This window comes from Dicentrarchus labrax, unplaced genomic scaffold, assembly GCF_905237075.1.
Source record: "Dicentrarchus labrax unplaced genomic scaffold, dlabrax2021, whole genome shotgun sequence".
Taxonomy (NCBI): Eukaryota; Metazoa; Chordata; class Actinopteri; family Moronidae; genus Dicentrarchus; species Dicentrarchus labrax.
Genome location: NW_026136711.1, coordinates 19,834,316 through 19,858,159, shown reverse-complemented (window position 1 = coordinate 19,858,159; position 23,844 = coordinate 19,834,316). Strand labels below are relative to the sequence as shown.

At 39.7% G+C, this 23,844-nt stretch overlaps 2 protein-coding genes and 1 long non-coding RNA gene across 8 annotated transcripts in view; 2 read left to right on the top strand and 1 right to left on the bottom strand.

Annotated features, from left to right (window-relative positions):
• LOC127371525 (G-protein coupled receptor 61-like) lies at window positions 1-3,526 on the top strand. Of its 2 annotated transcripts, none has more exons than XM_051414381.1 (2): window positions 1-171; window positions 1,847-3,526. In XM_051414381.1, the coding sequence occupies exon 2, from the start codon at window positions 2,063-2,065 to the stop codon at window positions 3,464-3,466; it is 1,404 nt and encodes a 467-aa protein (XP_051270341.1). In that variant the 5' UTR covers window positions 1-171; window positions 1,847-2,062; the 3' UTR covers window positions 3,467-3,526. The 2 variants fall into 2 exon arrangements, with proteins under 2 accessions (XP_051270341.1, XP_051270340.1); XM_051414380.1 differs by having other exon boundaries at window positions 1-279.
• On the bottom strand, window positions 3,463-12,707 carry LOC127371526 (uncharacterized). The gene is made up of 2 exons (XR_007886415.1): window positions 12,609-12,707; window positions 3,463-7,209 (listed from the first exon to the last, which is right to left on the bottom strand). It is a non-coding gene; the product is annotated as an uncharacterized LOC127371526 (long non-coding RNA).
• Window positions 8,358-23,844, top strand: part of ampd2a (adenosine monophosphate deaminase 2a) — a 31,819-nt gene continuing 16,332 nt past the window's right edge. The window contains exons 1-2 of one of the 5 annotated variants that reach the window (XM_051414376.1): window positions 8,358-8,491; window positions 8,829-8,894. In XM_051414376.1, coding sequence (XP_051270336.1) covers window positions 8,885-8,894 — 10 coding nt within the window. In that variant the 5' untranslated portion in view covers window positions 8,358-8,491; window positions 8,829-8,884. Of the gene's footprint in view, window positions 8,492-8,828; window positions 8,895-9,881; window positions 10,011-12,669; window positions 13,136-21,106; window positions 21,474-23,844 lie in introns of those variants that run through there. The other 4 variants (XM_051414378.1, XM_051414374.1, XM_051414375.1 and 1 more) reach the window with 4 other exon arrangements.

Below are 23,844 nucleotides of genomic sequence, written 5' to 3'. Positions count from 1 at the left end.
GGAGAAAGCAGAGAGGGAGCTGGTGTTTTTGCAAGCATTTACATCAGCATCGCTTCAGAAAAATCTCTGCTGCCACAGCTGAAGTCATCCATGGAAGAGGATGCACAAGGCAGATCAAGGGATGGGAAGAGAAACAGGCTTAGTGGGAAGTACCTCAACAGCATTCACAAGGTACAGTGATTGATGTCCACTGTGTATCTCAACAGTGGGAGCTACACCAGTTTTTATCCTCAGAGACCAAAGCAGCAGACAGCTGCATCAGGAAATACTCTGATTCAGGTACATAATGCTTTCTGCCTTGTTCTCTCTCTCTCTGTTTCTTCCCCATCACGCTCCCTCATTCTCACTACATTTTCTTGCTTCTTCTCACCCTCTTCTTCTAATCTGCTGATTATGTACTGCTGAGCGCATCGATAAATCTAATTCAATTGTAATGTGATATTTAGCCTTGCTTCATACAGTGGGTGTAATGCATTAATGATTAATATATAAATGAGTAGGCGGTAAGACATGACTAAACCAGGCAGGAGGGTTAAACTGAATTGGGAGTACCCCTATGTGTGATTTAGAGATGTTGCTCACTGAAGGCAGTCATTCATAGGTGATGTGGGAGGTTAGAGCTCAGTTTTTACCCTGATTCATCACTGTAGACAGAGAGACGGAACATCCCAGGTTTTCTGTTATATCGGTGGCAGAGAGGATTTATAGCAGTCAGCAACTGGATTTCCTTCATCTGACAAATACATATAGCAGCTGCCACCCATGTCTGTTTGTTGTCTCTAATAGCAAGACACAGTTAATATGCAGACAGCCTCTGCAACCTATGAACACCCTCAGGTTTTCCATTTGAAACACTAAACCCACTCATACTAAGTGGCCAGGGCTTCTTTAGTGGCACACATGCTATTATAGTACATGTACACAAGTAAAATCATGCAGTACATTGAATATCAGACCTGCATACAAGAGTACACACTGGCATGGCCTTCCAGAGATCTGCAAGTGTTTTTTCCCCCCCACTTTTAAATAGCCATACACAATGAGTTTATACCCTGGGTATACATATTCAACAAGAGCTCTCACAGCAGGTGTAGTTGTGATGGACAAGGGCTATTACCTATTCTGTGAAAGGATTGGTTTTGGGGAATTAGCATGTAGTATTCATCACCTGCAGAAACGAGCAAACTGGATTTATCTCTAAAAGTGTAAAAGCCCCAAATCCTTTATTGGTGTTTTTCTAGAGGATAAATATGATCATACACATCATCAGCTTTGGGCATTATGATTTGGTTGCAGATTTATGAATTATAATCTGTTCAAGTGCCTCAACTCTCTTGCATGATGATTTATGATTGTTCAAATCAGTTTTCTCAGCATGTTGCTAAAAAGGTGCCAAATGTCCCTGACTTGAATAATGCATACTTAATTGAGTTAATTGGTTTGAGGGCTGGCTTTGGATTACCTTACCAGTATGACTGACTTAACAGAGATTTGAGAAGCTAATGAGGATTTTGAAAAGTTTATCCTAGTGGATGGCTCGCCTGGTGGAGCTGAGTCCTTGCTGTAGCAGCCTGGGACTCGTGTCTGACCTGCGGCCCTTTGCTGCATGTCATTCCTCCTTTCCTGTCACTCTTCAGCTGTCACTATCCATTTAAAGCAATAAAAGTATTAAAAAGTATTTTTTTAAAAACCCAAAAGCTGGGGCAAAAGTAAAAACTCAGCACGAGCAACTTCAGGGAAGGATTTCTTCATATAACCCAGAAGAGCAAATAAGGGGTTACATGTAAACACAGGTGAACACACATTAAGAATTTGGTTTCATCTTGTCTCTCTCTCTTGTTTTAAGGTTGCATGTGACTGACGACAGACATGAAGACTTTCTAAATGGGCAGGAATCATAAAATCTGAACGCCTGACGATCACAGCATCATCCACCTGACCACGAGCTTACAGCTTATGACCTCATTTTGAAGCCACTGTTTTCTGGCCGTACTTACTGGCTTTGAAGGATGGGTGATGGGCCTGTGACTGATCCTGCCTGCCTGCCCCATCCCACCCTTCAATGGAGCCGATGTGGAACTCCTCCCACCCACCTCCACAGCTCATGTCCAACATGTCTGCCTCCTCTCTGCCTGAGGGCTGGGCTCTGTCCCAGTCGCTAGCCCTGCTGGCCATGCTGCTCATGGATCTGCTGGCTGTGGTGGGTAATGTGGCTGTCATGGCGGTCATTGCCAAGGCCCCACAGCTCCACAAGTTTGCCTTTGTCTTCCACCTGTGCGTGGTGGACCTGCTGGCAGCCCTGGTGCTGATGCCCCTTGGCATGCTCTCAAGCCGAGCCTTCTTCGGGGAGGCCCTGTGCCGGAGCTACCTCTTTCTCAGTGTGTGCCTGGTTAGCGCTGCCATCCTCTCTATATCCGTAATCAATGTGGAGCGTTACTACTACATCATACACCCGATGCGCTATGAAGTGAAGATGACTGTTGGTCTAGTAGCGTCAGTGCTGGTGGGGATATGGGTCAAAGCCCTGGCCATGTCTGCTCTGCCACTCCTCGCCTGGTTCCTGCAAGGTGGAAGAACTCCTCTTCTGGAGAGTAGTGGGGTTGGTGGAGGTGGAGGTGGGGCAGTCCCATCTCCCCCTGCTCAGGGTCACAGGCGCTGCTCACTACATTGGACAGGGGGAGGGTCAAACCGCTTGGCCTTCATGGTCCTGTTTACTCTGGTGTATTTCCTGTGTCCACTAATGGTCATTCTTGTTGTGTACTGCAATATGTTCAAAGTGGCTCGGGTAGCAGCCATGCACCACGGGCCTCTGCCTACCTGGATGGACACACCTCGTCGGCAGCGGTCAGAATCGCTCAGCAGCCGTTCCACAATGGTTACCAGCTCTGGGACGGGGAGTGGGACGGGCAGAGCGACTCCGCAGCGCCCCTTTGGGGGAGGAAAGGCTGCAGCAGTGTTGGCAGCAGTAGGTGGGCAATTCCTTTGTTGCTGGATGCCCTACTTCACTTTCCACCTGTATTCAGCACTGGCTGCCACCCCTCCAGCCACTCTGGCCTCTCTTGAGGAGGTGGTCACCTGGATTGGCTACTTCTGCTTCACCTCCAATCCCTTCTTCTATGGCTGTCTCAACAGACAGATCCGGGAGGAGTTGGGCAAGCATCTGCCTTGTCTGTTTCGTCGAGCAGGGCTTGAGATGGAGGACAGACTGCCCAGCCGTGAAGGATCCATAGAGGAGAATTTCCTTCAGTTTCTTCAAGGCACTGGCTGCAACTTGGATCCTCAAAACTCTCACAGCACCTCCAGTCCTAAAGGGGAGGCCTGCTGCCCCGTGGCTCAGTCCCAACCACCTGAGCCAGCACAGCCTATTCCAATTGATTTCCGTATCCCTGGACAAATTGCAGAGGAGACTTCAGAGTTTACGGAGAGTGAACAGGCGAAAAACAACCATATATTTACAGACAATTAAGTTTTTAACGTCTTTATTTTCTGAAAATAAGACAAATTTTCATCATTTAGATATAGACTGTTTCAGGAATTATTCTGTTGAAAACATTGTTTCTCTATTTCTACTGAAAGCTGTCCAACAGTTCATTTCAATGACTTGTATTTTTGAATCATTGCACTTTGCCTCATCAGATTTCATCCTTAAACAGTCATGATGATACAATTACATGCAGTTGTTTGAGATACATTTCAAACTGTTGAATGTGAACAGGGAAATTACTGCTAGGTTTTAAAACATTCCACACAACCACTCAGCTCTGTACAGTTAATGACTCAGTGAATTAATATTGATGTAACTTGTTAAAGCCTTTTTATTTTTTTTATAAAAAAATAACACTAATTATATGTTTGATTCTATAAAGGTAACTGAATAGTTAAATGTTTTCAGAATATCCCTTTTGATCTTAAATTAGGGAACACTTGCTGAAATACACCGGCTCCCTCTCAATTCATTTTTAATTTCTTTTTTTTAATTAACTCTATTATTGTGCAGTGAAATCTCTGCTATTAGACAAATTGCCTTTGGCATTCAGAAATGATGATTAAATGGTTCCCCACACCAACTGATACTGTATTTGTAACTGCCAAATCAATCATTTTTAAGATACTGGTAAATTGATTATTTTTGAAAAGAGTTTTGTAAATTACTGCAAGAAAAGTCACATCAAAGCAGACAGCAATAAAATACACTAAATTACTACTATTATTTAGCGGATTCATTGGGGGAAAAGCACTACTGTTGCTTTTTATTGGATGGTAGGCTTTCATCAATGATAATGCCCCTCTTACCCCTTATGCCAATCGGATTATAATTGATTATGAGGTGCGCATATTGTGGCCTAACTCTCATGCAATTGCTACGAGTTGTTTACAGGTAACCATTTGAATTTTGTTCTCCTTTCTTTGGTGCTTGTCCAAACACATTTTTTTGTTTTTCGTTTTAATTTAAAAGCAAGCCTGATCTCTTGTGACTTTATAACTCAGATTAAGGGTCACCCTGCTTTCTGCCATGTGATGTATTTATCAGTATATTTGAATATGGATCTTAAAAATCAGTATTCTCTCGATGCACTGCATTGCATTGAAATATGATTCTACTTCTTATGTTTGTTAAATGTAGTAAACTGTATGTTATGTTTAGTAAAACTGTATAAGTTGTGGGTTGTGTATTTCACTCAACACGCCCATTTTTCTTTTATTCGTGAGTATAAGTACTTGTTATGAATTTCATTACAAGGAGGCGGATGTATTTTGACACGTATGCAGTAACTGCCTTCTTCGTTTGGAGATTTTTATCCTGGAAGGAGAATAACTTTAGATTTTTCTTTTTTTTTTGACTACCCTGCTCATCAGGGTTTTTACCTCACATGCAGGAAAAAACAACAACAGTATTTTACAGTCCTGCGCAGTTTAATGTCAAGTATGACTCCTGCACACTATTCTGATATTGTAAGGAGAATAACACAGGTGTGATACGCTCAAAGAGGTTTTTATTAGAAATGAGGGTGCAGTCTTTGCTAAGTTTTTTTCAGTTTGATGATGAGATGAGTAGTATTTTATAGCAAACTGTTAGGGATAAGTGTGATAAACTATATGTGGACATGTTTGATTGAAAAAATTCTTTCTTACATAATGTGGATACAGGGTTTTTAAGACATTTTGTTTTGAGTGACAATGCCAATCCAAAATCAAAAGCTTGTTGAGCTTGATATCTTCTTTTCATCATGTCTAAAAATCCCAAACTGTGAATGATGTTGAACGTTTGTGTTAGGATTTTCACTTGTTTAGAGATTGTTTTTATGCTGTGATTAAAATAAAAAGAATGACTTCCACTGTATGTGTTTAGAAAAATACATGGCTACAGGTTGAGTGAGAGATACCGTTGTAATAAAGAGTTTCTATGTTTGTAAAACATTTTGAATGCACTCTCATAATTTCACCGACAGTATGAGGCTGCTGTCACAAATACAGTTCAGTTGAACCAAATTTTAGGCATCATTTTGAGTCTTTATAGCTTCTTTTACTCCACATCTCAATGTTTTATATAATTGTACTCTCGGATTCAATGTGTGATCTGCTTTGCTTTGATATTCCATTGTGAAAGGGGTGGGGGAGTGGGAGGATACAGTTCAAACACTTTGACCTTAAAGTAACATTTAAACCTCAAAGGCCAAAGCCAGTGGTATAACCTTTATCAGATAGATAGATAGATAGATAGATAGATAGATAGATAGATAGATAGATAGATAGATCAACAAATGCATCCTGCCACTGTTTAATGCTGTGTTTCAGTTGGAAGATGCTGGTGTGTGACAGGCCTCACACCTCAACGATGGACCTCAGTCAAACCGCCCCCAGCTTCACCAGGCTCTGCCATCCCCATGGCAATTATTACCTAGTGACATTTCTCAGTGCTGTAGTGGGCGGTAGGAGGAGCTTGCTCTATTGGGAATCCAACAAGACACCCCCTTTATCTGTGATTTCTTAAAATACATTCTCTAGACTAAACCGGAGCTGACATTTTTATTTGTTTATATCTCTGTAAACTGAAATAACTCAGTTATTAAGTTTAAACAGCCTATTCTGTTGTTTAGAATGACCTTTGATCATTTCTTTGTAATCTTGGGATTGCTTTACCTGAATATCTATAGTTTTCTAACTTTAAACTTAAATATTTTATTCTGATACAGTCTTACAATCAAGATTCAGAATAAATTATGTCCTATTATGTGAAATGTTTGTAAACATACATCTTGTTTGTATAAATAATTAAGACCTTGTATTTACATTTCTTAAGGTTAGGGTCTTTTTTTTGGCAAAGGTAACAGCAAATTGATACCTGTGCTTTTAAAAAATGCTATAGCTGATAGCACCAGTCGTTTACAATAAAATCAATCTAACCTGAAGCCTAAATTGTTGTTGACAATCATTAGTGGCAGTACTGACTGAGTCCCTGGAAGAGGGCAGAGGGTATTTAGCAAGAGCAGAATGATGAACCATGGCTGGAATATGTGGGGTTTCACAAGAGCCCCAAGAGGAAGTGAGCTGGGAACATCTACATACAGTATGTATTTAGATAATGCATCACTTTATTATAGAACAAATATTTTGAACAATAAAAATACCTAAAAGGATCTTGTAAGATTAAAGCTGTGGTAATATATTAATGTAATTTGGGGGCAGAGGAACTATCTGAAAACAATTCTTTTTTTAATTGTCATTTTTCAAAGTTGTTATGACATCTCATTTGATGTATGTTTAATACAAAAATACTGATTAATGCAGCTGTAGACATTATTCTCTATTAGAAAAATAAACATACACCATTTGTAGACAAAGATATCAGTGGATAAGGCCTTGTGCCAGGTTCATGGTTACACTGTGTAATGCTATTAGCCACACAGGATAGAGTAGCCACGGTTTCAAATTAACATTTTGGGGATTTTGAGCAGCAGTCTTCAATGTATCCTGCTGCCACTGCATGGCATGATGAAGATGGAGGACCCAGCTGTTCACTCAAAATCTTATTTCAGTCGTAATTGTTATTGACCTTGTACTGTAAGGGCAATTCTGTGACTGAACAAACCCAAAAAGTTGACTCTAGATGGAGGTCAGTGCTTTACATCACTTTTCCTGCCGCTGGTTATCAAGACAAAGTGAAAGCAGGTGGACAGGGAGAAGCCAGATTCTGTGGTAGAAACAAACCTGTGATGAAGAAAAAGAGAGAGAAAGAAAACAACAATATCATTTATTTGTTTCCACCAACTTTCTGGGCATATTGTCAGCATTTCACAAGAGAGAGATACCGTTTGTAAGAAGGACAACAAGTGGACAAGAGAAAGGAAGAGGAAGTGAGAGGGGAGAAGAGGAAATAAGTGTTGACAAAGGGATGTAAAATTTTGAGAGGAATAAAACTGTCATGGACACATTCAGGCTAAAATTATTGTGTAATAAACTTACAGAAAACCACCACTCAAACTGGAGCTTTGTGCAATAGCAGTAAATCCAACATCATATCATGATCATAATGTAACAGGATATTCTAAATTGTTATAAATCTTATCTGTTAATTTTAATAAAGTGATAACTTTAATATAATAACTAAATGTGTCTGGCAGTCTTCCAGTTTGCTTCCAGTTAGCCAGTTGGTTGTTACTACACAAACTATTGCATATGTGGTGTTTTACAACTAATTTACTGGTGTATATTATGTTGTGTGTGTACTTTTTTGTATGTGACACAACATTTATTGCAGCTTAAGATTTTAAAACCCTATTTTAAGAATAACAAATACTATTCATTGTAATTCAGTAAATTAAACTATACAAGAGTATATGGAGAAAGTAAAATTAGCTCTACTTTGACCGGCTACATTAAAATGATTTATACATATTAATAAATCAGTAATGTTAACCAAATAATAAAATATATGATAATATACTCCTTTTTATATCACACTTATATAAGTTGCATGTTGGACCAGGCTGGACTAGTGAGTATTTGTGATGTCACAATCATCCCCTTGCAATCTTAATTTCAGTTAGCACAGAGAAACTTTACATACATAACATTAACGTTACACATTTTTGAGTGGAGGGGGACTTTAAGTAAAGTTACTTTCCACCACTGGTTTAATACATGATACTGCTTTTGTATTTCACTTGAGACAAATACTGTTCATTGAATGAGACTTTGTAATGTAATGGAGTATTTTTACATTGAAGTACTCCTGGGTCTGGTGAAATATAGACCCAGGGCTGAAAATATAGTTTATAACATTAGTTTACTACCTCAACACATTTAAAATATGGTTTCCAGGAGAAAAACCTGTAGAAAACCATTTGTTTGTGTGTTAAATCTGGCGACCTTTGAACCCGACACACACTCACAGCGGGCGGCTCCTTTAAAAGTAAAACTTCGTCCTTCTGTTGAGGAAACGTCCAAACAAAACCCCACGTAGTCGAACAAAGGTGAAGAATACCTTTCGGTAGGTTAACTAACGTTATATGCGATCTTTAATGGTTTTATTCTGCTAGTTCAGACGCTAACAAGCTAACGATGGGTAATTAAGTCAACGGACGTTAACGGTTAACGTTAATATACGTTAACTGACGTTAAACTGTTGCTGCAGGTATCAGGCGATAAATAAAACAGGTTCATGGTGAGTTAACTATTAAGTTAACTAACAGCGAAAACTCATTTTAACGTTAGGTATTTTAAGTTTTAGTAAACTTCACCTTCAGAGGGACGTTAATCGATAACCGCAGTGTAATAACTGATATCTATCGTCAGTGTAACATGGCGTTCCTGTGTGTTTTCTGCAGGAATTTCCTGTCTTGTGCCGCACAACGTTACTTCTGCTCCCAGCTGGTCCTCAACAATGTCAGGTGGTAAGTCAGCAAACAGTAACGTTACATTAAGTCGAGAACCGTTCAATACAGGTAACGTATTGACTAGTTGTGGTCGAGGTGACATAAAACACAACCAAGTGTTAATTAAGTGTAAAAGAAAACGTTTCGCCATTAGAGGTCTTCTGTTTACCTCCAGCAGATTAAAACTCCTCCCATGTACTTTGTCAGTGAGACTTTATTACTGCGCACTTTACTATATTTAACTAGTGGCCTTGTTACAGCCAGAGTGGCTTATACATCCTCTGACATGCTTTATAAATAGTGGTGAGTACTAGTCTCGGTCAGTTATATAGCTCAACATCACAACTATATCTGAAAGGAGCTTTAAATCTATCAATCTATCTATCAATCTATCAATCTATCTATCTATCTTTACCATTGCCTCTGATTATCTAAAAACTTGTAATTACTTGGCCTAAATATTTATAGTTTGTCATAAAATTACTTTTTTTTTTATATTAATTGAGTTAAAAACTTCACAGATAACATTAAAAATGCATTTGGAGGCTACTCTAGGTAACAGTTGGTCATTATTAAATGGCTGAATGGCATCCTAATGGTAACCATCCCATTAATATACATTGAGTTTTTCAAAGTAGTGACTGACTTTTGTTTATTGCAAAACATTTACAAATATGTATAAAAAACAAGAAAACGACTCAGTTGCAGTTAAATTCTTGCAGAAGCAGTGCTGTTAATAGAAAAATGCTGTTTTGTAAAATGCAAAAACAATCTTGAGTTTGCTTTTTGGCATGCACATGTTTGAGCACAAGGTGTACGTAATCTAATTATAAATTATGAGAAATTAGTTCAGTTGGGTTTGATGGCGTTTTACGTTTCACATTACCTATGAAAGTCTATGCATGGGTTGTGAGAACACTGGGTTTTATTTTTGGTGTATGGCCTCTACAAACAAAATGCTGACTTCCATGAGCTTTGCTCTGAAGGAGTGAAAAAAGAAAAAAAAATCCCCCAGCAGCCAGTGATATGCACAGTGGTCTCATTTTTAGCAAAAGGGTGTAGACAGAAAGCTTGACTAAGCACTAGAGGAGGAATTCCAAGAGCTATCGGGCTAACTGTGTCTCCTGTTTCCAGGTAAGGCCTCGGGAATGTGAGGGATTTGGTTTTAGAGAAATGTGAGACATATTGGGGATAGGTAAAATTGTAGTTTCAGACTAAAGTAGGCCTCTTGTTTTTTAGCTTTTGCTGCTGCTGCTGTTGCACCAGATGGTGAGCGTCAGCTCTCAAAAACTGGGTCAGATTTAAAAAAAAAAAAAAAAAGGCTGGAGACACCCTGACACAAGATTTCTATTTTAACTTGGGAAAGATAAACCTCGACTTCTTCAGTCAGTCACCCAACAGCATTTATGTTTGTAAGATGTTGTCTCCCAGCTCATTTAATATAAAGGTTGAATTTCAGTTATTTGATTGCTGTATGTACATGTCTAATCTAAATAGTGCTGGGTGGTATGAGCAAACAATCTAAATCACAGTTTCATGAAATGTCACAGTATCTTGGCCTTTTATATAGGTTTTTGCTGTCAGGAGTACATAGAATTTAATATCATCATGTATGTACTGAAGGCTTTGATTACTATAGGGATATCTTGATGTAATATATGAAGGAAGCAAAATGCATGAAACAGTTGCTGAATGTAAACAATTTATTGTCCAAACTGCAACATAGTAAAAACTTTAAAAAAAAGTTAAGTATAAAAAAAGGTTTGCTAACAGCTTGGACATTGTTTCCTTTTCAAAAATAAATACTTAAAAATAGCTGCACAAACACTATAAACAGACATAAAACACTCTATTATATTCATATTTTAGTATTAGTAAGAGATATTTGAATATACAAATGTACAAAACAACTCAGATTGTGGTGTGGCGTGGTGTTTTTTTCCTGGTAAAGAGAGATAGTTGTGGGTTACTAATTGATGTGTTGTATAGCTATAACCTTAAGTAAGAAGGGTACACAGTTAATAGGGTTCCCCTATTTATACATGCAATCTTTGTGGCAGAAACAATATTGCTGTCTATTGAAGAGTTACAGCAGTTGTTTCAGCTATGCAACGGTATGGCAGTACAATGTAAATCATATGGGAAAGTAAAGGCAGTGTACCGGTTCATACAGTCTATCGCTCAGCATTAGGTCTAAATCTTGAGGGCATAGTTTGAACAGATTTGTGATTGGATTTTAGTCTTTGTTTTTAACTCAATCACACACTGATTGAACTAAAGTCAACCTGTAGATTGTGTTTCAGTTGTAGAGATTAGTGCAATAGGTTGTGTTTTGGGTTTGGTGTCAGGCACAGTTGTAATAATAATTACCATTTTCTTAATATTGTAATTTAGCCTGTTCTAAATGAAGGTTCAGCATCGGAGTTAATCAAGTTCAGTGTATGCTGTAATGTCAGAGGGCAGTTTACGTCTATCCAGTTGCAACATCAGTTCAGTTGTATTCTGAAGTGTAATTAGAGCAGGCTGAGGTAAAGAATGAATAAATGAATGGTTGTATAAGAAGTCTTACTTCAGAGGTAATGGACAGCGGATACAGTATATTTTAAACCGTCTGTACTGTTTGTACCAAGTGCTATTTCTGACAACTAGTGTGTAAAAATGATCACACTTAATGAAATTATCAGTATGCTGCATTCTAATTAATGCTGTGTTCTTATAAATATACAAGTAAAATATTTGCTGCAACAGCAGTTGTGTTCTCATAAGGGACGAACGTGTTTTTGTCTAACTGCATATCCTTTTAATACCACTAGATGGGGATCTTTACTCTTTTTTTGTAGCTCACATTCTCTGTACTACACTGTAAGTACCAAAATACAGTGTCAGTCAATAGTCAGTGTCATCTGGCTTCAGTTACATACAGTAGATGTGATGCAGTTTTTGAACACATGTATATTGATCTGTGATATGAAAAATTCTTATTCTGATATGATTTCACTGAGCCATTGATTCTGTGAATGCCCTGCTGGGTCTAAGAAAAGCTTATTATTTTGAAAAGACAAATTAGAGTTAACATGATCACATGCAGTAAAAACTGTGTATTGTCTGTATGATATGTACAAGTGTGACGAACAACAACCTAATGTAGTTAAAAAAAGGGAAAAGCTTTATTTTACAGTTCACTGAAGAGTCTGTCTACAGCCTGAAGTGTAAATAAAGCAAAGTTTAAAAAAACTTTGTATCGGAAAGTGTTGGAACCCCACCCCCAAACCATTAACAACTTTATTTGTTTTACTTGCTCGAGCTCTGCTGATGTTTTGGAAGCTTGTGTGGTTATTACACTTGAAATGAAAGTGTGTAATAATAATTAATGCTCCTAAACTACAGCAAACACACGAGAGAAAGTTGTGCACGTCACAGGTTGTATTACTGGCTCTTGCTGGGCATTGGTTGTCACTATTTATAATACTTCATGTCAGGTGGGCCTGTGCTGTGTGTGTGTTTAGGCTGTCTGTCTTCCCTCAGAATTTTCCAGCATAGACGATTGAGAGTTCATTTGTCAGCTAAGCTGGTTTCTGTGCTTATCCACTCTGACCATTCTCTATTCTTTTACTTTTTCATCTGGATCCTCTGTGGGGGTTTTTTCTCTCGGTTGAAGACACATTCTCATGATATGTAGCGTATCTAATTGCTATTTTTAGATGAGCGGAAAAACTTTTGTCCTTCACTCACCTTGGCGCCCAGCTGGCGGGTTGCAGTCGATATCCAGGCTTGCTGGCTGTCATGCTAGCACACACTTTGATTTGCAATGCCCTCCTCGGTGGCTGTTTTTCCCTGCATTGGCTACAGGAAGCTCATTCCCTGGTTGCTAAGGCAACCAAGGAGGATGGCCCACAGCAGGAGTACGGGAAGCCTTGCGCTGCCTTTCAACTCGTCGCTGTGCAGCATGCCTGCTGACCTGCTGCGGGCTGGGAGGAGGAGCCAACTCTGCAGAGGAGCTTCTCCAGGCCCTGTATGGGTCCTGCCGCCCCGCTGCCCCACCATGAGACAGAGCTCCAGCATTAGAGCTAGTGCTCCTCTCTCCCTCTGCTGGCCACTGCACAGCTCTGACTCGCTCTGCTCCAGTAGTAACAGGAGCACAGGCGGCAAGATGTCATCCTCTTCCTCCTCCTCCTCCTCCACCAACGATGGACAAGGGAAGCCTAAACCTAAATCCCCGTTTCGCAAAAGGGGAAGCCTGCAGAGCACCACCAGCCCTGGTGAGTGTGGGTGAGAGGGGGGTCCCATAGAAAGTGAACTCTCAGCTGTTAGATGAATGTGGAGAATTACACAGATGCTTGTGCCGTGTTTAAGAATCCATGATGCTCACCAGAGCTGGAGACTGCTGCAGTTGTAGTTTGTTGCTCAGTTTTGTTTTGTGTCTGTTGTTGAAACATTGGTTTGAAGCTTTCACTGATGTCGTTTAGCATTCAGCGTGCATGTCTCTCTGGAATGCGATTCACTGCAAAGATTATTTGAATTAAACCAGGGCTGTAACTGAGTTAATCTATTTATAATAGCTATTTTTTTATTAATCAGTTAATTATTTAGTGTATGAGATAACGGAAGATATGAACAAAAGGATATTGCGTGTTCTTCATGGCCCAAACAGCAGTTAAAAACGCAAAGGGCGTTCTCTTTGTAATTGGACAATATAGAAAAAATGCTCCAGCTAGAAACCATACAATAATCTTAAGTGTTCAGTAACTGACACTCTTAAGTAATACATTTGTTATTTAGTACCACTGCAGTTAATAAGTTAATACATACATTATTATAATAATAACACAGCCAAACTTCAACATGTTAAAATATGGATCTGACTCTGCTTTTACTGACTTTACCGTCATATGCTGATAACACACTATAGGAACCGCCTTTTCAGAGTGTTCCCTATAAGTAACAGTTATATGGGTTGCCTGCCCAAATAGATATGCACCTTTGTAGCAGATACAGTTCATAGGTCTACTGGCTATGGCTTTTCCTTATCTCATCAGCTTGGGTTAGACAGAGCTGGGATATTGTTTTATCTTGTAACTTCACCTCTCTTATCATTGTCAAGACCCTCCCACACTGGGAGGCCAAAATCTCATTATTTCTGTTTAGGTGAACACGCAGTGACCATGTGGAGACAAAGAATAGAACAGAATGTATTTTTTTGATGCTACAGCAGTTTGATTCCTCCATTAGCCTCCCAGATGTGATGATGAACTTTGAATGAGTCTGTTTGAGTATAATGGACAAACTGCAACAAAGTTCATGTCACAGAATCTAGGATATGCAGTTTCACAGTTACTTCTTTTTTAACGTTTATCTGCTTGACTTAAATTTATAACTGTTAGATAAAAAGTCAATATGACAAAGTAGTTTAATCTCAAATTCTACTCTATTAGTTATTGGCGTTGACATTTTAAATTAGCTTTGTTACCACAATCTTACTGGCAAATGGTAGTGTAGTAATAAGTGTTACAGTATTGTTTCATTCACTTTTTAATATGATGGGATACAGGCAAAAATATCCTAGCTCTACAGTATGGTTACCTTTTGAAGTTGATGCTAACTGGTCTCTGTGGGGACAAACTTAGACCATCTATTTATCTGTGAAGCAATTAAATGTTAATATTGATTTAATGTGAAGATACTTCCTCACATAGCACAGCACAAATACTGAGTCTTTGGAGGGATGCAGCAGCGGATCTCAAGCAGTAATTCACATTGACACTCACTGTACTGTATTTGCTGAGGAAGCCTGTCTTTGCTGCAGTAATAAATAACTTAGAGGTCTCTCCATCCATCCAGTCATTTAAGTCCTCTCAATTAGCCGCCTGGCTGAGCCCTCTGCACTCCCAGTCTGTCATAAGAGCCACATGTAGGCCACCCATTATAGTACTTCCATCTGATCACACCAGTCTGTTAGCAGTCTTGATGCCAAATTACTGCTGCAGAAAAATTACTGTAGCTGCAGCTTGAGCAGCTGGTGTTTTTATTCATGTCATGGACTGAAGCCTTTAATATTTCCTGTGTTACTTCTTGTAGCAACTCCAGAAATAGCTCAGCTTCATGTCATCGTTCCTTTCAAGTCTCTTGGAACTTAAGGTTTTTCTTCAAATAAATTCTTATCTTTAGCACTCCTGCACATTTGAAACAGCTATCTTATGTAACGGTTGTGTGTTGATTCGCTGGTGGAAACCAGCGAATCTGTCTCTGCCTGCAGGCTGCTCTCTCCCACTGGACCTTCATTGCATCACATGAAGCAGAATATGTAATGTCCCAGCTTTGCAGCGAGAGCTATATGACGTGATATATGGAGGCTATTAAAGTATCTGCTAGAGAGGTGGAGGGAATTCCTCTCTCCAGCACTGCTACACTTTCTGTTGTGATCTGATCTGATACAGAGGCTCTTACCTTGATCTTCACTAACATACTGGCCTCTAACTTGACACTACCGTGTGCGCTTTTATCTGCAGGATGTCTGGTAGTATGGCATTTCAGATGAGTTTGTTGTAACAGATTTTCTTTGTTACTTTCAAAATGAGTTGTCAACTCAATAAAATGGTAGTATGGTGATCCCTGCCTCATTACCTGGGTTTCCCACTGTATTTTACGCTTTGTATCATAGTGTATAGAGAGTATGGAGGGTCTCTGGCATGTACATTTTGGCTACAGTTACAATTTGACTGTCAGCTCCACCTCAATCTGTATTCTTCCTACTCACTATACATCCTGTTACACATTGCAGTTGACTGGTTGCTACTCCCTCCACCACTCCAGCTGCCCCATTCTGGTTCATAATTAATCAGATATACTGTTGGCATGTGGGACTCTCTCATGGATTAATGTGTATTCTGTATCTCATGACTTGCCGAGTCATGTGGGCTCTGTTCTGTTACCCCTTGGAGGCTTTGTTATACTCCTTACTGAATCTTTAGCACATCTACACATTGTTGCCCTATGGACTTTAATCTGCACTACTGGCAACCCTAGTTTGCTCACGCATCCCTCCACCCCCACACTCACCCTCTGGCCCTGCAGTAGACAGAAACATGTGACAAGCAAACACTGGGAGTCCCTGCCCAGAGACCCATAACCTCACAGTTGTGGTTGTGGGTGTTAAATTGTATTGTAGGTGTTAATTATTCCTGCTGAAAAGGTGTCAGTAGTATTTTTTTCTTCACTATTGAGAGGCAAATCAGATCTCTGTGACACTGCACAGTTGAATATATCAGTTTTATTGTTAAATAGTACAATTTAGAGCATTGAGGGACACATTTGGGACTAAGAGCAACTGAAAGTTATGGCAATAATGACTTCTGAATGACAAAACAGTCCATTTTTTTTAACTCAGTTAGACCTGTGTATATATATGGAGACTTTGGTTCAAATCTTTATTGTTCCTTGAGGGGAATTTTGATTTACAGTAGAGGGCACAAATGCAACATACAAGGAGACTTGGGATACTAGTCAGAACAGCTACAACAAACAGCATCTGTTTATTAAAGGTACTCAAACCACTGCAATGGTAGCCTTTGGTAAAATGTAAAAAAGTGAAAATTTAGAACATTTTCTTGTTCAGTTCTACACTTACCCATCTCTCCACTAGAGGGAGTGTCAGTCATGAAAGTGTTTTGTGAAGTCAGACCATCAGTTTTTAACAAGTGGCTGGTTGTCAGTATCTGGGGTCTTTGGCTGTTCTGCAGTCACACATGACTGAGGAGGACCAGTTTGCTCTGCGTTTGGGTGGAAAATTCCAGGGCTTTCTTCTGCTATGAATAGCTCAGTTGCTTCCCATGTATCAGAGGAAGTGTGTCAGTTCTGGAAAAGGGATTTTGGAGAACCAATAACCAAGGCCTTGAAAGCTATATTGCCAACAGGTGGGCCTGTTGTTGCTGGGGGTCGAGTAGATAACCTGCAGAGCCACAGTTCTGTATCTGTCCCATAAAACACACACACACACACACACACACACACACACACACACACACACACACACACACACAAGCCAGACCCAACACCATGCCATTGGACACACCATATCTCAGTGGGGTGATTTGCAGGCTGACAGACAATGCTAATTCACATGGGTTATGAAAGGTTGTATTTCATCGCTGAGGTACAGTTAAGCTTTGGTCTGTCTCTGCTCTCAGCATGGCTCCTAATAAAGATCTGTTTTTCATTAATCAACCTCATTTGATCACACATGAACCTCTGTCAGCTGATGTTTGTTCCCTGACTGGCTTTTTCTTGTCCTGTGACCTCAGTGACTCAGAGAATTGCTTGCCCACCACACCCCTGTTCACCTAATGATCTGCCAGCCCTTATCCTCACTTAGTTTAGGAATACAGGTATGGGGCTATGTACCTTCATGCTAATACCATGTACAAAGATGCAATATATAGTTTACTAATCACGAGAGAGCTCTGAGAATAAACTACGCCTTCTTGGCAGGGGAGTGAGATGCAGGCTCCACAGTTGGTCAACACTGATCCTGTCAGATAGTCTGACAAGCCCCCTGCAATTATCAAAACTGTTCAAGAGACTAATGTAATATATTTGGGTCTTAGACTGTTGGTCAAGACATCTTAAGACATCAGAGTGGGCTTGGAGAAATCTGTTGGACAATTGTTGACTATTTTGGGATTTTTGCAAAGATTTAATCAAATAATTGACACAGTGATGAAACATTGCAGCATAGTGAATACTGAATGTTTTATTAAGTCATTAAAACCTTACACATTGTGGTAAAAGAGTCTAAACTTTGATTTAACAGACTTTCTAGAATTTATGATTTATTTACAGAATGTATAATGTCATCATGGCCGTACCAAACAAACAAAACACTAAATCAAAGCAAGAATGGCAAATCCCATAGTAAAGATAGCAGTAATGAGGGGTGTGCATGTACAGGTGAGTCTGCATCAAAGTTCATAGAAACAGGACATTTGTTATCAGAAGCCTCCTCACTTAGCCATGTCAGTGAAGCAACACTCTTTTATTGCCTTCCTGACACACCTTTAGTCCGCGGAATGGGATATTAATCTCTTGATGTCCAAGAAGTGCTAAGTACAGTGTGCTACTTGTTGACAGTGTCAAGTGACACAGTGCTCCTCTTTGCTATATTCAGATATGGTGAGAGCTGCACTGACAGAGGTAGCAAGAGGTTTGGTGACTGGACAGGGCTCTGGATAATCACAGAGGATTGTAGTGTGTGTCCGTGCACTGGCTGTGTACATGTATGTGTGTGTATATATGGCATGCAGCATATGGCCTCGGGCCGGACACGAACCCAGGCCGCTGCGGTAAGGACTCAGCCTTGACACATGGTATGCACTGTACCTGGTGAGCTACTGTGGCGGCCCCGATGGGAATATAGAGTTAAGAGTTTTTTGTGTATTTGCATGCGATGGGCTGCAGCAAGGTTTTATTGTTTTGAGAACTTAACTGATGGAGATACACAGCATCTGTCCGAATGCTGGGAACCCAAGAGTATTTAGTTGGAATGTTTATCCTGTTTTATTCACATGGGAATTTTTGTGCAGGGTTAGCGATTAGGTTTTCTTGACAACACTCTTGTGTTCATCTGGGAGAAAGGGAATGAAGAATGGTGCACAGCTACTCCCCCGTGCTGCTGATTAGTCTCTTGGGGAAAGGATGTGTTGAACACAACAGAGGATATAGCAGGAAAGCACAAGTTGAGGAGTAAACGGACACCAAACCTCAGACTGCTTTTGAGAAATAGGAATATAGACATTGTCTAAATATTTGGCAAACAATATATATTATATATGTTCTCTTAACATAAGTAACATACATTTCATTTACAGCTTTCTACATCTGAAGACTCCTCTATAGGCTCCTTAATAAATGAATGAGATACCAGAGAATACCTGAGAATGAGAGGCACAATTCATACCACTGTCATGTATGATACAATTATAATCAACAGTCACACTGTATACTGTAGTTTGAGTAATCTTTTCTAAATATGCAAGATGATTTTATTTAGCTGGAATATGTTGCTGAATATGAAGTTTATAGTTAAAAATCTACATAGGAAAAAATGAAATTATCATTATATGTATTCACAAACTCATGTCACATTGTATCCTGTAAAAAAGCCTCTGTTGATTGACATGCTGTCTGAAATACAACACACTCTGTATTATGATAAAATTGGGCAAAATATGTCAGTTCTCACTTTATGTGTATTGAAACATTTCTAGGTTAGTTAGTCTTTTTCCCAAAGTGTCAGTGCAAACTATTTTTAAACTTTGAGCTCTACAAGCCACCACAAGTCTTTATGGAATGAGGACACACTTGTTTCCTATCTTTATTAAAGTCAGAGTCACAAGCAATGTGCTTCTTGGCTTTCAAAATTCTTGAAAGTAAAAATGTATTGTGTTTATCATTTCTCTTTACTCTAAAGATTTTGCAGAGTTAAATCACCATAGGAACATTCACTGATATTTATATAATGTAATGCAGAGGTGCCAAACATGCTTCAGAAATCGTGTTTTTAACTTTATAAAACTATGTTGACTCTATTAAAGACCCTTCTGTGTTTTCTGAATCACTGATGTACGTGTTTTCAAATTAAGTCTTTCTTAAAGCAACAACCTCCAAATAGATTGTTGATTTTCTGTGGTGTAGTTAGACCTCAGCTAAGCTGTAAAAGTTCTGCCCACTTAGTAAACAGCTGACAGGATGTGGACACATCACTGACCACCACATTTTAGGTCCATCATGTAACGGACTGCACGGCTAACAGCACTGACACTACTGTATATCTAGTTCATCTTTTTTTCAGAAACTGTGGGTGATGGGTAGGTGTTGACTGTGGTTAGTATCTATGACATGTTTTCAGTATATAGAGGTAACGTTACTTCTGCTGTTAAAGTTCATAGAAAATCTTAGTAATACTCTTTGCTCTCTATTTTAAACAACTAGGAAAAATGGCCAATTAGTACAGCACGATGTATGAGTTCATCTCACCTCCTCACCTTTTGGCCAGCTTCATCAATCATGCAACTTTGGAGAGAGAAATTGGTATTTCTCTGTGTTTTTGAGCTACTTAATACCCATTGATCATGTTCTCAAATTTAGAAGGCTGTTAGTCATTGCCTTGTAGTAGCCTAAAGGCTTAGTCCATATTGCTCCCTGCCTGTCAAACTGGGTCAGTACACAATATTGAGTTTGGCTACAGGACCATGGAAGATGAAAAACAAACTCTCACTTATGAGTCAGACAAGTATGAGCAACATTGTTGTTTCCTCTGAGTCTTGTGTACGGTATATTGTTGGCTTTAGTTGCAGCTGGGTCATTTGTATGTAATGGTATTGTACAAAAATGAGGATCTGTCCAGAAGTCAGTACCTGCTGTGGAATGTGTCTGCCTTTTGTGTGTCTTTCATGCTGATGTTTGTGTGTGTGTCTCTGTGTGCGTATATTTGTTTGACTGTCATCTGGAAAGTTCCGTGATGGTCTTTGCTTTGAGTGTGGCTTTAAAAATTCACTAAAAATGGAGTTTAGGATTAGCAGACTTCTTGCATGCCTTCCTTGGGCAGTGATGTGAGAGAGGAAGGAAATAGCCTCCATTGGCATCACATGATCGATGGAGACAGTAACATGGCATGCAGTATGTAAACGAGCTTATACCTGTGCTCAGCCATATGACTAACTGACCTCACAAACACAATTTGGATTTAAAACATCTGGCAATCACATAAGAATTTAAATACAAAAAACAATGAAAGTTCAGTTAAAATCTTTATTTAGAAATTTATCTTGTGGCATGGATAAGACAGAAGCGTCAACACAGACTCATGAACAGCAAGCAGAATAAAAAAACATACATTAGAGAGACTAGCCCATAATAGCAGTAAAACATTATGTCATAGCAAAAAGCCATTTAGAACAGATGAAATTAATAAATAACTTACAAAGAAATAAATGCTGCCATTCATAATATAATTTAAGGCTTATAAATGATGATGATTGAAGCAACGTGTTCATGAATAAGAGGTGGGAGGTAGAGAAGAAGTGGGAGTGGCTAGAGATGCAGGGCCTCCTCCATTTTACAGCACAATAGAGCCTGAAGTGGTTCACCCCGGTCCCTCCCCTGTTTTGCCACGTGGTATGATCCAACCCAGTATTTAAATCCGGGAGCTTGAAGGCTGTGTCGGTCATGGACTGAAAACCGGTGTAATCCAGGAAGCAGCTGAGAGACAGAGGCAGAGAGAGAGAGTCAGAGAAAAAAGGAAAAAAAACTGCTTCGCCAGCACACTGGAGGTGGCGACAGTAACAACAGGAGAAGCAGAGAAAGGAGAAAAAGAGGAGGAATTGTGTGATCCCAGTGTTAGAGCAGCTTGTGTTTAGGAGAGAGCATATCTTGTGTCTCTTCTCTCTCTTTGCTGTCATTCTCTCTCTTCCACTGTGCCAGCGGGGGAGGGTACATCGGCTGTCCCAGGCCTAGTTACATGTCCCAGCATCCCGCAGGAGCTCAGACAAGGCCACTGCGACTGTAACGGAGACTGTGAAAACAGGACAAGGCAGGGAGATAGAGGTACTGTAACCTATGCTGAGTAATGAGTAATGAACAGCACCATATACTGTAGAGCCTGATAATGTTACTGTTACTGTGTTGCTAGAAGTTTCAGCAGTTCTTTGTGATGCATGGTACTTATCACTCCAAAAATACTGCACAAACAAGCTCATAGTGACAGATGAGGTGCTAGTAAACACAGTTGCTGCGTAGAGGAATAAGCTCACAGCATGAAGAAGACATTGAGAGGAATATAGAGATTGGGGAGGGGGTAGCATAAGCAGTTGGAAAAGAAAAATACGCCATGGATTGGGTCTATTGCTGTGAGGCTGATATTTTGAAAGCTTGATGTTTTCCACATTTTATTGCTATTGCAGTGAGTGAACATTTGGGGCATCTAGTCCCTACTGCTGTTTGCTACAGTCTTGTATGATGCAGTAATATTGCCAAGTGGATTAATCACTGAGTGTCTTCAGAGTTTGCTGACGTAAAAAAAACATAAACAGTATATGGCACACGGAGGGTGTGCAGTAAATCAGAAAGGTAGCTGCAGCAGAGTTTCAATTCCTGACATGGTGCCACTAAAGCTGCAGAAAAATCTTATTCAGAATTGCATCTTCATGGCCATTGTACCCCTCAGGCAGAACTTCAGGGGTCTTAGTTTCTAATTCCACCTGAACATGTTGACCATCAGTTTGTGAGAACAGCTGACGTCTGTTTTGTGTGTCAGTGTGTGTGATAGCAGTGACTTATCTGTCTCCTCTTGAAGGTTGCTTACGTTACAGAAAGCTGTGGAGTCCTAGTAAAGGTAAATGTCTCTTACCACAGTACTGAGAATGGTCTTGTTGGTTTTTACGCCTGCATTTAAATGCATTTTTGTTTCCCCAGCAGGCCTTCATTAAGTTATTTTTAAAATAAATTATGTCCCAACTGTTGTTGCAAAGTGAATTTGTAGGCAGTAGTTTTTGCCTGGCAGATTTCATCACCCATGTTCCTTCTCTTGCACCCAAGTACTGAAAATATATTTTCAAGACGAAGACTCGAGGTAGAGGTTTATTCTCATCTGTGGTTGCTAAGGAACATCTGAAGCCGGTGTCATCACTCTTCTCTTGGGGAATAAAGTGAAATCTATAAAGAAAAACAAATGTTTCTTAACACTAGAGCCACAATCACAATCACAGTAGACCGAACGGTAAACCAAAACACATTACTATGGGATTGTTTCTCTCTGTCTTAGATGCCCATCATGCATTGCTGCTACGTGACATCCCTGTCTGTACATGGCTTTGCAGCAGACGACAGGCTCCCTTACGTCTGCATTATTTATCTAACTGATTTGTCTCTGTGGTTGGCAGAAATGGAATTCAATATTCATAGGTATGTTTTCATTAGTGTATAATCCCCTGAATATAGGAATCGTTGCGTTTTCGTTTCCTTAGAATGAGACGTTTTTATCTACAAATGCTGTGGGTCGTCTTCTGTGGAGCCCGCCATGTTAAACCATTGTGTTCTACTTACAGTTAATTAATTACAATCTGCAAGTTCACCACTAGGTGCCACTAAATCCTACACACTGGTCATTTCATTAAAAAGTCTGATACTACTATGGATGCGGTCTAACTTCATGCATAATTCAAAAGAGACTGGCGTGTTCACCATCAAGTAAGAACAAAGACAGACGTGGCCAGTTTGCTGCAAGGCGCACGATGCTAAACACACCTGTGAATTCCTGGACTTATGCCAGGGTGTATCTAATTTCAAAAACAGGTAAACAAGAAAGGAGTGGAGAAAGAAGCACTGTTTGCTTGCACTGACACCTGCCTGTAGGAGTTCACTCCTTGGCAGTTTTGCATGGAGCCAAGAAAAACTGAACCCCTTAATGGTTGTACCTTTTAGACTTAGAGAAAAGTGAAAAGGAGAACCATCAATTATCTTTTGTAAACCATACTGAAACTCTTGAAAGCTTGTTGTCAGATAACAGTGACCAAAGAGAATTGTACACTGTAATTGTGAAGTTACATATTAAATATTCGTCTCATTATTTCTTTGAGACATGAATTGGTTGAATTGTCCATAACATGATAGTCGCTGTAGTGTCATGGTGGGGCAAAGAATAAAGCAAGGAGCGTTACAACAGGTTAGCATTTCCTTGACTTTAAAATACACTGTGCCTGATGAGATGGGGCAGTGCAAGGCCAGATGTAGTGTCCGAAATGCCAGTTACCTTGGGTGTTGTTATTGTGGTGAAAATGGTCTCTTTGACACACTTACAATAATTCTCTAGCACACTGGCTCCCAAAACCCAAGCTATATTCACAGAGCCTTCATTCTCTGCTAAACAGCCTGGTCCTGCGTTAGAAAAGTACGCAGTTAAAACAACCAAAGTCCTTAT

What these genes read in the sequence shown, in the direction of transcription:
- LOC127371525 (XM_051414381.1), top strand. Translation starts at nt 2,063, where the DNA reads ATGGAGCCGATGTGGAACTCCTCCCACCCACCTCCACAGCTCATGTCC.